Genomic DNA, 15,968 nt, shown 5'->3' on the forward strand with positions numbered 1-15,968 from the left:
TAAAGGCAACTTACTGAATGGAAGAAGATACTTGCAAATGATATATCCAGTAAGGGGTTGATACCCAAAATATATAAAGAACTCGTACAACTCAGTAACAAAAACAAAACAAAAAAGAAAAAACCCAACCTGATTTAAAAATGGGGCCTGAACAGACATTTTTCCAAGAAGACATACAAATGGCCAACAGGCACATGAACAGATGCAACATCACTAATTATCAGGGAAATGCAAATCAAAACCACAATGAGATACTACCCCTGTTTGAATGGCTAATATCAAAAAGACAAGAAATAACACATTTGGTGAAGATATAGAGAAGAGAACCTTCATGCACTGTTGGTGGGAATGAAAATTGGTGTAGCCACTATAGAAAATAGTATGGAGGTTCCTCAAAACATTAAAAATAGAAATACCATATGATCCAGCATTTCTGCTGGTATTTATCTGAAGAAAATGAAAACAGTAATTCGAATGAACACCTCTGTGTTCATTGCAACATTATTTACAATAGACAAGATATGGAAGCAACCTATGTGTCCAACACTGAATGGATAAAGAAGATTTGATGTGCATGTGTGAACAACATGGAGGTTAGGGGTGCTGATCCCCCCACATGTGTGAAAATCTGCATATAATTTTTGACTCCCCCCAGACTTAACTATTAATAGGCTATTGTTGACCAGAAGCCTTACTGATAGCCTAAACAGTCAATTAACACATATTTTATGTATTATATGTGTTGTATACTGTATTCTTAAAATAGAGAAGGGGCGCCTGGGTGGCTCAGTTGTTAAGCATCTGCCTTCGGCTCAGGTCATGATCCCAGGGTCCTGGGATCGAGCCCTGCTTCAGGCTCCTGCTCAGCGGGAAGCCTGCTTCTCCCTCTCCCACTCCCCCTGTTTGTGTTCCCTCTCTCGCTGTCTCTCTCTGTCAAAGAAATAAAAATAATAATTATAATAAAAGTAAAATAGAGAAAAGGCAATGTTAAAATCTTAAGGGAAATACATTTATAGTACTATACTGTATTTATAAAGAAAAGAATCCATGTATAAGTGGACCCTTGCAGTTCAAACCCAAGTTATTCAAAGGTCAACTATAAAATTGTCACTAAAGTTTTTTTGGAGTTGACATCTAGGTTGCAGAGAGTTTTTGAGACAATATGCAAGATCACCCGGGATATTTTGAAATTTGGGGGTTAAGCCTAAGAAATAGCCTTTATCACTTCTGCCTACATTCATTGTCTTGAACTCAATTTCATGAGCCTACTTAACTTCAGGGGAGACTGGCTAAAGTAGTTTGGCTGTGTGCTCAGGAGGAAAATGAAAAAAGATTTAAAATATGTAATGTGTCTGCTTTAGAGCCTGTTGCTGCAACCAGGAAGTGATAGTTGTCAGTTTTGTTTCTGAAGATTTAATGATTTAGAATAACGGTCATGTGGCAATTGTCATTAAGTGTTTTTAACGGTTACAATTAAAAATCATCATTTGGGACTGGCTAATATGGAAAAATATAAAATAATATGTTTATTAATGCTGATTAACATTAGAAAATACTTGTAGGAAAATATTTAAAATACTTAGCAAAATGATTAATTATACTTAAAACTTAAACTGTATACAGATAATTGGTATGCTAATTAAATAATATGTATGTATTAAAATAAATTTTAGTCAGGGTTTACTATATATAGTTTAGTATCTCATTGTGGTTTTGATTTGCATTTCCCTGATAATTAGTGATGTTGCATCTGTTCATGTGCCTGTTGGCCATTTGTATGTCTTCTTGGAAAAATGTCTGTTCAGGCCCCATTTTTAAATCAGGTTGGGTTTTTTCTTTTTGTTTTGTTTTTGTTACTGAGTTGTATGAGTTCTTTATATATTTTGGGTATCAACCCCTTACTGGATATATCATTTGCAAGTATCTTCTTCCATTCAGTAAGTTGCCTTTACCTTTTGATGAGTTCCTTCACTGTGTATAGTCCCATTTATTTATTTTTGCTATTGTTGCCCTTGCCTAAAGAGACATATCCAAAAAAATATTGCTAAGAGCAATGTCAAAAAGCTTACTACCTATATTTTCTTCAAGGAGATTTATGGTTTCAGGTCTTTTACTACCTATATTTTCTTCAAGGAGATTTATGTTTTCAGGTCTTATGTTCAAGTCCTTAATCCATTTAGAGCTTATTAATTTTGCAGCTTTTCCTTTGAACAATACATGTTATCTATTCTGTGAATAGTTAGTATTACAGATGTCAGTTTATATAACTGTGTGAAATAACAAGAGAATTATGAGACAGTATGTCATGATTCATTCCCATGTACTATGTTCTTCAGTGACTATAATCCTTCACAACTGCTTACTCTTGCACTTGCTTTAAAGTTTAAAGGACATTTTTCCCTCAGAACTGTATGTATAAAATAGTAGTACTAAAACACATTTTAATTTTGTTTCTTTTAGGCCTATGGCATGTCTGCATTACCTTTAAATCTAATAAAAGGCACCAGAAGTGCTGCTTATGAACGTTTAGAAAACACTGAAGACATTGAAGAAGTGGAGCAGCACATTCAAACGATTAAATCAAAAGTGAGTTGTTATTTTATTGTAATTGGGAAGTATAAAAGCACATTGTCTTTGCACTACTTTCTGATATGACTTAGACATTGGCAATCCCATATATTTGACATCATTTGAATTTTTCAACATATCCTTAACAAACTATGTCCATGGTTTTAAAATTTGTCTTCTGTGAAATGCAAGACACTGACAATTTGAGAATTTCTATCAATGTTCTAACAAGTAAAAGCAAAAGTTTTGCTCAGGTATGATCAAGACCTTGCTTATTCCGAGGTATGTTGATTTCATGTGTAACATCAGATTTTACTGTATCACTTATGTTCAAGTTTTATGTGCTAGTGGAATAAGCTAAAAATTGCATGTAATCACTTGCCAATTGAATGTACTTCTAAAAACACAATGAAGTTTCTTTCTCTGTCACCTTCAAGTAACAGATAAATATTATTTATAGAACATATTTATAGAACAGATAAATAATACTTATAGAACACATAAAACCTATTTATAGAACATTTCTAAACTAGCTAAAACTAAATAGTATTAAACTAGCATAATCCTGATACAGAAATCGGATGATAATTGCATACAAAAAAGAAGACTACATATGTACTGGTCTCTCATGAACATAGAAGCAAATGTTTTAATATAAGGAAAAGTATTAGCAATTCAAACCTGTGCTGTAATAAGAATATTTTATAATTATCAGATTAGGTTTATCCTAGAAATTCAAGGATGATACATTAGAAAATCTACTAAAGTAGTTTAATGTGGTGAGGATAAATGAGAAATATAAGCATTTTAATAGCTGCTAAAGAATATTTAGTAAAAGTCAATTTGTAGTTATGTTTTTTTTTTTTTAAAAAAAAAGCCTTACCAAATTAGAAGAGAAGAGAGTACTTAGGAAAGGAAATCTATAATGAGTGTCATACTTAATGATGAATTAAACATTCCCATTGAAGTCACACATAGGTCAGTGTGGTCAGTATCATTGTTGCTCATTAGCATATTCCTGGAGGTCCTTGTCAGATAAGAGAGAATGCCAGTATAAACCTAAGAGGGAGAGAGAGGAAAAGGGAAATATCCTTATTATTCACATATCATCTCCCAAGAAAATCTGAAAGAATGATCGACAAATTAATGGAACTAATAAGAGTTCATCAAAGTGCCTGGATACAAACATATAGAAATCATTAACCAGTTGGAAGATGTAGTAGAAAATGGTCTCATTCACAATAGCTGCAGACTATAAAATAATAAGAAATGTCAGAATCGTACTGGTAGAAATTAAATAAAATTTATTGCAATACATAATAGGAGACTGAAATATATGGAGAACTTCATCAGTTCCTGATTGGGAAGATTGAATATTGTAGAGATGACAGTTTTTCATAAGTTTAGGTGGAAATTTATAAAAGGCAAAATACGAAATTTTCGTAGACCCCCTGAATTCAGATCAAATACAAAATTTACAAAACAGTAGGAGAAAGTGAAAGTAAAATTTTATCTTGGTGTACAGAAGACCTTTCTAAACATGACACAAAAAAACCCCAAATGCTAATTGAGAGATTGGTGAGTTTTACTTTTTTTTTTTTTTTTTTTAGTTTATTCGACAGCACAAGTAGGCAGAGTGGCAGGCAGAGGGAGAGGGAGAAGCAGGCTCTCCGCTGAGCAGGGAGCTGGATGTGGGGCTCGATCCCAGGACCCCAGGATCATGACCTGAGCCGAAGGCAGCCACTCAACCAACTGAGCCACCCAGGCGCCCCTACATTTTTAAGTTCTAAAATTTATGTACCCAAAAAGCACCACCAAAAGGAAGTCTATAATGTAGGAGGAAATAATCTGCAGTATGAGTATGTATAAAGAACATCTTCAAATCAGTGAAAAAAAAAAAGGACAAGCAATACATAGAAATAATGAACAAAAGACCCAAATAGAGTTTACTGAAGGAAAAATTAAATTCTTCAGTGAAAAATATAAAATGATGCTTCAGCTCTTCAGTAGTGAGTAGGTTGACCAAGCATCCCAGTTTGCCTGGGACCTGAGGGGATTTTCCAGGACATGGAACTTGGAGTACAGAGACCAGGATGGTTGGTCACCCTGTTATCAGAGATCGTAATCAGAGATATGCTAATTAGAGCATCTCAATATTTTATCTTTTAGAAGTCTTTAAAATTTTTACCTTTGTCAGGTATTAGTGAGATTTTGGGGATAGATATACTGCTTGTGGGAATGTAAAATATACAGCTTTTTAAAGAAAATTGTATGATATGACATGTGCCTGTACATACAAACACATCCCTTTTAGTAAAGTTTAACCAGCAGTTGATGTCTAGGAGCATCTCTGACTCAAGTATATGTATATACTTATATCTGGGTGAAGAAGGATGTTCATGCACATTGTTAATGCTTCCCAAAAAAGAAAACAATCTAAATGTTCAAAAATAAGGTATTTATTAATATACCATGGTATAATGTGGTATGCATGAGGTAGATTTATATAGACTGAAGAATATATCTTAATAGAATCAAATCAGATTCTCTCAGTTCAAAATCTAGCCCTCCTTATTATGCATATAATTATCTGTGGGCCTTATTTTCCTACTCTAATAAATGGAAATAATATTACTACCAACTTCAAAGTTATATTATGAAGATTTAAGGAGAATAAACGGTAAAGAACAGATCGGTTTTAGGCACAAGAAATGTGCTCAAGAAATGTTAGCTATTATGTACAACAGAAACCCATACGAATATTAACAGATATGCATGCATGCAAATACATAGAAAATGTGTAGAAGGATATTGTATTGCTTAATGGAGGTAATAGTAGGAAAGGGCAGTGGTACTCTGGGATAGTATGAAGGGAAGCTTTCATGTTTTACTTTTTTTAAAACAAAAGGTATGTATTCATATGCTTTATAATTACATTTTTTTTCCAGATGAGATAATTAGTTGACTGCTGGGTTTCTATCCTGGTGTTTGTTTCTCTGACCAAAATTATTCTTATATTGTTTTGGTCAATAGGTGAAGCAGAGGCAAAGCCCTTACTCCACTGAAATATTCACCAAGTAGACAGATATATAACTTGGGTTTATTTTTAGTGGACCCTTAAATCAGTTTACTTTTTTTCTGAAATAGTGAAAGCTAGTTGTTAAGTAAAACTACCTCATTGTTGGTATCCTTTGGATATTAGAATGGCATTTCTGAGAAAAATTATATGTTTACGATACAAAGTACTGTACCTTTCTCATGCCACACACTTGAAGTATTATTGCCTGGATCTATCTTCTAGAAGGGAATGTTTGTTTTATTCCTTTGTCCTTCCAAAAATACCTTTCTCTGAGGTTCCTTTTTCTTGGGAAGAAGTTCGATAGTACCCATTGTACTTAAAGGAATGAAGATAATTAAATATAGTCTAGTGTATGCAAAGTATACAGTAGCACCAGCATCTCCTGGGACTTTGGTAGAAATGCACATTTTAGGCCCCACCCAAGGCCAACTAAATTTTATTTATAGGGTCTAGAAATCTGTGTTTAACAAACTTTTCAGGTAATTGTTATGCATGATAAAGTTTGAGAAGCAGTTTGATAAAGTATGGAAGACGACGGCTGGTTCCAGAAGAGTATGGCAGTGCCATTATGTAAAGAGATCATTATTACTGTGTAGATATCTTTATTAAAGAATATTTGAATATTGTCTTCATTATAGCTGTGATTTCAGATGAGGCTGCACTGCATATGCTAGAGAGCAATTTTGTTGTCTCTCTCTTAAGAACCTATTTAAACCTGAATAGGGATATTAACATTTTAATATCTGATGTCTTTACATTTTATTTTTTTAAAGATTTTATTTATTTGAGAGAGCGAGCACAAGCATGAGTTGGGGGAGGGGCAGAGGCAGAGGGAGAGGGAGAAAGCAGATTACCCACTGAGCAGGGAGCCTACTTCTCCCTCTCCCACTCCCCCTACTTGTGTTCCCTCTCTCGCTGTCTCTCTCTGTCAAATAAATAAATAAAATCTTTAAAAAAAAAAAATAGATGGATGAAAGTTACCTCTCAGTAGGCTGGCCAAAGAAAACATTACTTATTTGCAAAAGTACTTGGAGAATAAGAAAGTGACATTTCTTAGCAATTGTTATAAATACCTCTGCATAGCACATACTAGTATTACATCCCTCTGCTGTATCTGAATCAGGGGCTGACCAAAGGGAGAGAAGGGGTAGAACCAAATATATTAAGATAAGGGATAGAAAGAGGAGCTTGGAGGTGAGAGAGAGTAATTGAACAAATTGAATAAAGTGCCCCATAAAAAGGGCATTTTTAAAGATATTTATCTCCTTTCCACGTAACTTTACCATATATTTGGAAAATGGGAATCAAGAAGTTCAGTATTAAATGTACACACATCTATATTTTGATGCTGATCTTGGTTCAGAGATGTGTATTGTCACAAAGATGTCATTTTTTTCTTTTTTCAGTTTGTAAATTTGCCTAGGGAGTATCCCAACCTAAAAAAGGTTTTGTTGCATGATTTGATAAATCTGATGGGTACTTTACTAAGACCTTAATGGTAAAAAACTGTTTTATTTTGTTCTGTTACTTGCAGAGCAAAGATGGTCGACCTTTGCCAGCAAGGGATAAACGCGCCTTAAAACAATTTGAAGAAAGGTTACGAACACTTAGGAAAAGAGAGAGGCACTTAGAATTCATTGAAAACAGCTGGTGGACAAAATTTTGTGGTGCTCTGCGTCCCCTGAAGGTAAATGGAGTTTTAAAAAAATTATGTTGTCACTCTTTTCCCAAGTTTATATAGACCTCTTAGAGTAATTGCGTTCTCTTTGTGAGGAATTACAGCATGGTACTTACGAGCATGAATTTTGGGGTTAAAGTGATTTTGAATCATAGCTCTGTCACTTGGTAGTTTGGGCCGGTTACACACCTCTCTGAGCTTCATTCATTTACTCATGTGTAAAGCAAGTATTATAACAGAGATGCTGGGAAATTTAAATTAAAATATAAGAAAGTAATATAGTGTGTTGCTAACACATTTTGCAAGTTTGTACTTCTCCATAAATAGGAGAACTGGGACCTATATTAGAACTCAGGAACCCTGTAAACTGAAAGTAATAGAATTTGCTTCATTGTTAGATGGTATGTTTCTGAAAGTATATAAAAAGGTATTATTTAGGACAGAAAACCATTAATTATGTTAATGTAGTGCCTCCCTCCCTCCTTCCCTCCCTCCCTTCTTCCTTTCCTTCTTTTCCTCCTTTTATTTTTTGAAAGTATCATTTGCTAGCCATGAATTCTTCAGACAGTGGTACCTCCATTGAACTAAGGGCATAATAATACAGCTCTGAGTCTAAAAAGTAGCTAGAACTGCTGGCCACAGACTTCTATATTGTCCATTCTGTATCTGGCATTTCAAACACCAACCTATGTATATAATAGTGTGTAAGTTGTAATTTAGAAAGTGCAGTGAATAGACTGGTTTAAGGAAAGTTAGGCAAGGTGAAGCTATAAAGTGGGTTTTGGCTAAGTTTTAAAAAAAAATGTTTTAGAGAGCCTCATGAAAGGGTTAGTCAGGTTGAGTTCTGCTTTGTCTTCTTGTAATTAGAAAGGAGATAAGGAAATGCATTGACTGCTCACCTTAAAAACCTGCTTTTTGAAAGAGTTCTTCAAAAATATATCATAATCAGATCTATTGTTTATTTTTAAACCTTCTGTTAGAATCAGTTTTATTGAAGAGTCACCACTCCTTTTTTGCGGGGTGATTGTCTTTATATCAGAAGTATGATGAAATCCTCCTCAATCTTTTTTTTTTTTAATCTCCTCAACCTTACCTTAATTCTATATTTTTTATATGGCTTCTTAATAAATATTTATAACTGGTCTAACATGGGCTGCCTTGATTTAAACACACTCTGTCCTATTTCACTGAACCCATGTGTAGAGGGATTTTTAAATTAACTTTAATAAGTGTGCAGATTGATTTTGCCAAATACAGATATGTAGATATGGAAGATCCACATCACTCCAAAAAGCTACTTGATGTCTTCCCCTGTCCCATTGAACTCAGACCCTGGATAGCCGTTGATGACTTTCTGTCATTATAGTTTAGTTTTTTGTGTTCTATAATTTCATGTAAATGAAATCATAGAGTGTAGTATAATCTTTTTTCTGGCTTTTTTGGTGCAACAAAATGTTTTTGAGATTTGTCTATGTTGCATGTTTTCTTTCAGTAATTCATTCTGTTTTACTGCTGGGTAGCATCCTGATGTGTCTATGTCACAATTTGTTTATCCACTCACCTTTTAGTGGAGATTTGAGTTATTTCCAGTTTGAGATTATTATGAATAATGCTGATGTGAACATCTGATATAGATGTGTGTTTTCATTTCATTCATTTTTCTTGGGTAAATAACTAGGAGTAGAATTTCTGAGTGTAATGTTTAATGTACATTTAACTTTATAAGAAACTGCCAATGTATTTTCCAAAGTGGTTGTACCATTTTGCATTCCCACAGCAATATGGGATTCCAAATTGCTTCCCATCCTTGTCAACTCTTATATTGTAACTTTGTAATAGTTATTCTGATGGATGTATAATACTAATTCATTATGGTTTTGATTTGCATTTCCTTGGTGACTAATGATACTGAGCATTTTTTAGTATTCTTATTGTGTATTTTCTTTAAAATGCTTGTGTAAATCTTTTGTCCTTTTTTTAAAATTTTTTAATGAGTGAGTTACAAGAATTCTCTATATATGCTGCATTAAGTACTTTGTGAAATATATGTATTGTGAATGTTGTCTCTTACTTTATAGCTTGCCTTTATGTATTCTTAAACTGTCATTCAAAGAGATGTTCCTTAAATTTTTATTGCAATCATTTTCTCATATGTTTTCTTCTGGAAATTTTATGGTTTTAGCTCTTATATTTTAGGTTTGCAGTCCATTTTAAGTTAATATTGTGGGATGGTATAACTTAAGGGTTTATTTTCCATATGGATATTCAGTTGTTTCAGTAGCATTTTTGTCAAGACTGTTCTTTGCTCACTGACTTTCCTTGGTACTTTTGTCAAACCAATTGATCATGTGTATGTGTGGGTCTATTTCAGGACTTTCTTTTTTGCTCCATTGATTTATATATGTCCTTATGCTAAAACTTGATTACTGGTATGTTATACAATCAGTCATGAAATCAAGGAGTATAAATTCTTCAGTTTTGTTTTTCTTTTTCAATATTGTTTTAACTTTTCTAGATCTTTGCATTTCCATATAAATTTTAGAATCAACGTAGAATTCTACAGAGGACCCACTGGGATTTCTGTTGGGATTACTTTGAATCTGTAGGCAGATTTGGGGAGAATTGATATTGTAAACTTGAACCAAATGAGAGTTTGTCCACCTGATGCACAGCAAGCCAGTAAAAACTGACACCAGCCTTTTGCAGTGAAGAACGATATTGGTGTGGCACCACCCAGGATAACAGGGAGCTAATGCTCTAAAGACCTGAGCTACCTGATGGCTTGCAAGTGAAGGTTTTTAAAGGCAAAATTTGGGGCAGGGGGCCTCCTGAGAAGGTCAGCCCCACTGATTGGAGGCCCATGTTAGCAGGTACTCTAGTACTGCTTTGTCTGGTGCCTCAGAGGTCTTTTCCATCTCAATAGACTTGGAATCTGAAAAATACCTTTATTCTATATGTTAGAAATTTCATTAGGTACATTTGGTGATTATAGCTTTACTTGTAAGCTAGTGGGGTTGTATAAAACAAGGTTTATATTTACAGGTTCCCTGGCCAATCCAGCCGTGACCAGGGATGGTAGGCCCTTTAGTATTCATTCTCTCATCTGAACTGACAAGATGGGTGCTGGCTTTAATATCTTAATACTGAATCTCCTAGTCCATGAACATGAGATCTTTCCATTTATTTATGATATCTGAAAGTTCTCTTTGCAGTATTTTGTAGGTTCAGCATAGAGGTCTTTCAAATATTTTGATAAATATATCTATATCTTTGCTTATACTGTTACACGATTTTATTTAATTTCAGTTTTCAGTTATTGGCTTCTTAGTATGTAGAAATTTGTTTCTGTACATTGATCTCATATCATGCAACCTGGCTAAATTATTACTTCTAGTAGCCTTATTATAGATTCCTAAGGAATTTTTATGTACATGAACATGTTAGCTGCTAAAAGACAGTTTTATTTCTTCCTTTTCAATCTAAGAGTTCCAGGTGCTTTTTTTTTCTTATTGCACTGGCTAAAACCTCCCATACAATCAATTTACCACTTACTCTTTTTGTTATATAAATGTATTATTCTTGAATATGGATCTAAATGCTTACTGTCTTTCATTTTCTGGGCCTGTTAGGAGTAATAGGAATAATTAGGAGTAATAGACATGCCTGAAGGAAAACTCTGGGGATATAAACTTACTGTTCTATAATTGAGGGTTTAATATGAATGTGAAGAGATAAGCACTGCTTTTTTTTACTCAGATGAAATATGAAAATTATTCTTCAGTGTGTTTGTGCACAGTTGATATAATTCAGAAATAGGAAATCACATGCTCTAAGTGCTTCTTAAACATTATCATCCAAGTAGTCCTAGTGGAAGAAGGTAGAGATAGGCCCACTAATTCCTCTGCATTGCTCAGTACATCCCAGAGGTGACTTAAGACCTGTGAGAAGGTCCTGATATAAAATTTCTTTGAAGTTATGCTCTATCTCAAAATTTTGTGCTAGTATTGCCTTTTACTCTGTATTCTAAACCATGTTTATTTTATTATAAAATGTATTAGATTTAAATTTTTGCAAATGCAGAAGTTCAGAGTTTGATGATTATATGATTTTTTTGAGAAAATGTAATTTTTTTTCCTTAAGATTAGATCCCCTGAGATACCTACTGATCTTGTGATTTCACATTACCATGTATTTTGCGGGGTATACATACCTCATTTCTTCTTTTTTTTTTTTTTTAAGATTTTTATTTATTTGAGAGAGAGAGAGAGAGAGAGCACAAGCAGGGTGGGGGAGGGGCAGGGGCAAAGGGAGAGGAAGAAGCAGGCTCCCCGCTGAGCAGAGATCCTGATGCGGGGCTCTATCCAAGGACCCTGGGATCATGACCTGAGCCTAAAGCAGACACTTAACCAACTGAGCCACCCAGGCATCCCTGCTTACCTCATTTCAGAGGCATGGATTTTGCTGTCACATACATCTGGTTTTGAGTACTTGTTCGGATCCTCACTAGCAATGTAAACTTGTTACTTCACCTTTCTTTTTCTTTTTTTAAAGATTTACTTATTTACTTCTGAGAGGTGGGGGGGGGGAGAGAGAGCACAAGTGCAGGGAGGGGCAGAGGGAGAGATAAATTTTAGCAGACTCCTTGCTGAGCTTGGATCCTGACACGGGGCTTGGTCTCACGACCCTGAGATCTTGACCTGAGCCGAAATCAAGAGTCGGGCACTTAACCGACTGTGCCACCCAGGTGTCCTGTTACTTCACCTTTCTAAACCTTAACTTTTCTCATCGTTATAATGGAGTTACATACTTACCTTATTTTTGTTACGGGAATTAAAAGAAATAATGTATGTAGTGTTAGTGCCTTTTGATGTAAACAGCTCAGAAAACTGCAGCTGCTATTGTTATAGTTCTATATATAGGATTTTTCAACTTCTTAAATGTTGCCGGAGAACTCAAGGGAAAAAATCAGTTTTGTGTTGTAGGCATTTATAAAACTAAGCATCTAATTAGAATAAGTTAATGGCTCCTTAAAACAACTTTTATATATAATACTGAACACATGTCTAAGCATACAGTCTAATGTTAATTAAATACTTGAATAAATTCTCCCCTGAGAGAAGGGCATACTATGAGCTTTTACAGCTAATTGGCCTGGGTAACCTATAGATTCATTAGCTTTTAAATACAATTTTTGATTTTATTATATATATATTACTTTATTTACTATATGTATATATATGTTTACTATATATATATATATATATATTTGCCTATTCTGGGTATCTCATATAGGTGGAATTATTCTGTATTTGTTCTTTTTTTTTTTTTTTTTAAAGATTTTATTTATTTATTTGAGAGAGAGAGAATGAGAGAGAGAGCACATGAGAGGTGGGGGGGTCAGAGGGAGAAGCAGGCTCCCTGCCGAGGAGGGAGCCCAATGCGGGACTCGATCCAGGGACTCCAGGATCATGACCTGAGCCGAAGGCAGTCGCTTAACCAACTGAGCCACCCAGGCGCCCTGTATTTGTTCTTTTGTGCTCAGCGGGGAGCCTGCTTCTTGCAAAAGAATTGCAAGCAGGGACTCAAACAGATACTTATCCAACAGTTTCCACAGCAGCATTATTCACAAAAGCCAAAAGTTGGAAACAACCCAAATGTGCACCAACAGATAAACAAAATGTGAAATATACGTATAATTGAATATTATTCAGTCTTAAAAAGGAATGAAATTTTGATACATCTACAACATGGACGAATCTTGAAGACATTATACAAATTTGGATCATGTATGGGAGAGTTCATTTCTGGGGTCTGTTCCATTGGTTATATATCTGCCTTTATGCCAGTACCAAGCTGTTTTGATTACTGTAGCTTTGTAGTAAGTTTTGAAATAAGGAAATATGAGTCTTGTAACTTTGTTTTTCTTCCGCAAGATTGTTTTGGCTATTTGAGATTTTTTGAAATTCCATATGAATTTTAGGATAGGTTTTTTGTTTCTGTGTAAAAACACCTTTCCAAAAAACACCTTTGTACTTTTCATAGGCATTATGTTGGTTCTGTAGATCATTTTCAGTGTTATTGTTATTTTAACAATATTAAGACTTTAAGTCCATTAACATGGCATATCTTTACATTTACTTATGTCCACTTGAGTTTCTTTCAGCAGTGTTTTGTAGTTTTCAGTGTATAAGTCTTTTGTCTCTTTGTTTAAATTTATTCCTAAGCATTTTATTATTTTGGGTTCTGTTTATTTGAATCAGACCCATAATAAAGAACTAGCAAAATTTTTAATCCTGCTTGTCCCACTAATCTCCTAACCCCCCAACATATACACAAACATAAACCAACTAAATTTCATAAGGTGAGCAAACAGTGAAAAATAATTTCATCGTACACAGACAATGCGTTGTTGTTTTGAAGGTGTGTGGAAATATTTTATGTTTCTTTACTAATATTTTTGTCATGTCATTTTACCCTTTGAAATTTACTATGAATTATGTTTAAAGATGTAGCAGATTTCCTTTCTCAGAATAATACTTAAAGCATGTATGTTTTACATGGTGGTGGTGGTTTGTTTTAGGCCATACTGTTTGAGTATGTCTAAAGACAAAGACTGGCACTTTCTAACTTTAAAGAAGTCTTATTAAATGTTTTACTGGAAGTATAAGTGTGCATTCCAGATTTTTACTTGATCACTATATGAGATATATACTTTAGTGTAGGTGCTTCTTAAGATGTGTTTTGGGTGGTTTAGGTTGGTAGTAATTGTGTGTTAAAGTTCCTGTAACCTACAGTGTCTTTTGCAGATTGCCAGTAACTTTATGGTATGGATACTGAAGTTCATATAAGAATAAACCCACTTGTAAGCGACTTAATCCATCTTTATATTAGTACAGTCATGAAACTTAAGTGTGTAGAAAAGCTTGGATTGGGTCTTGTAAATCAGTGACTGATCAATACATAACTTTGTTTTTGTGTTTGTTTTGAAGAACAATTTGTTTAATATATATGGTTGATTCATTAACATTGAACTTAAGACTAACAGCAGTTATAACTCATGCCTGAACAGAGTTTACCTAACACATGTATTTTCTCAGTAATTATAGCCTTCTTAGTCTTAGGAACACTACACAGCACTTCAGCACTATGCTTGGGGGCTGTTTAAAAGAGCAGAAGTACCAATACAAAAGCACAAAAATACAAAGAATGTAACACTAAATAGACAAAAGATACTTGTTTACAGTATGAGACCTGAAATGGTTTGCCTTGTTGTGCAAGCTGGGAACTTGCACATCAGGTGACTTAGATTTTTTCATTACTCTGCACATATCCTAGAAGACCACAAGTGTGCCCCAAGTATTGATTTTAAGGTTATAAATAAATTTTAGTGAGTAAATGGATTTGCAAATACAGAATCTGCAAATGAGAATCAACTGTACCTATAAGTAAAAACAAAACAAAACAAAAATCCCCAAATCCAGCAAGTGTTCTCTTCAGCTCTTACTGTAAAACTTTGTGTTTTTTTTTTTTTTTAAAGATTTTATTTATTTATTTGAGACAGAATGAGAGACAGCATGAGAGGGAGGAGGGTCAGAGGGAGAAAGCAGACTCCCCGCCGAGCAGGGAGCCCGATGCGGGACTCGATCCCGGGACTCCAGGATCATGACCTGAGCCGAAGGCAGTCGCTTAACCAACTGAGCCACCCAGGCGCCCAAACTTTGTGTTTAAACAAAGATAATTTGGGGAAAATTGCTTGAGAGAGAGAAGAGGAGATTTGGAGGTGGGCCTGAGATTGATCTGAAACCCCCTAAAAGTTAACTAAGCTAGTCACAAAAAAAAAAAAAAAAAAAAAAATTGTATGATTCCACTTATATGAGGTATCCAGAGTGGTCAAATTCATAGAAACAGAAAGAATGGTGGTTGCCAGGGGTTGGGAAGAGGGAAACATGGGGAGTTGTTGAATTGGTACAGAGTTTCAGTTTTGCAAGATAGAAAGGATTCTTGGAGATTGGTTGTACAACAATATGAATGTATTTAACACTACAAAACTGTATACTTAGAAAAAGGTTAAGATGTAAATTTTATGTTATGTATCTTTTACCACTATTTAAAAAACAGAAACAAAAAACAAATGGCTAAAAACCAGGGAGAAATGAAGAGGTGGACTGTGGGAAAAAATGGAAGGAAAAAACACAGTTAAATTCAGAAATGAATACAAAATTATAGGGTGTCCAAAGGAGAATAGACTCAAATTAAATTTAATAAGTGTACTGAATAAAGGTAGGTAACAACCAAGAGAAAGAAAACAAGGTGAAATAAAAAGGATCAAAAAGTGTTGAAATGGAAGAGAAGGAGAAACTACATATGTTTAATTAGTATCCACACAGAAGCAAAACAAAACAAATTAGCAGGAACTAATATTTAAAGCCATATTCCAAAAAAAATCCACCTAAAAATAGACAGACATGAATCTACATATTGAAAGAGCCACCTTGTACCTGGGAAAATTTATGTGCATTTTCCTAGTAACACTGACTTCAAAATTAAAGAAGAGCCCTCAAGATTTCCAAATAAAAAAATCAACTGACTTTACAGGGGCAACATAGTTAGAATCAGACTTCTTAAAAAACATGATAAAGCAAG

At 34.3% G+C, this 15,968-nt stretch overlaps 1 protein-coding gene across 1 annotated transcript in view; it reads left to right on the forward strand.

Moving 5' to 3' along the window:
- The window catches only part of LMBRD1 (LMBR1 domain containing 1), a 131,971-nt gene that overhangs the window by 63,228 nt on the left and 52,775 nt on the right, over positions 1–15,968 (forward strand). Inside the window, exons 8-9 of the mRNA XM_044917714.1 lie at positions 2,461–2,586; positions 7,182–7,334. Of these exons, the coding sequence (XP_044773649.1) occupies positions 2,461–2,586; positions 7,182–7,334 (279 nt within the window). The remainder of the gene's footprint in view (positions 1–2,460; positions 2,587–7,181; positions 7,335–15,968) is intronic.

The sequence above is a fragment of the Neomonachus schauinslandi genome, chromosome 8 (assembly GCF_002201575.2).
Source record: "Neomonachus schauinslandi chromosome 8, ASM220157v2, whole genome shotgun sequence".
Classification (NCBI taxonomy): Eukaryota; Metazoa; Chordata; class Mammalia; order Carnivora; family Phocidae; genus Neomonachus; species Neomonachus schauinslandi.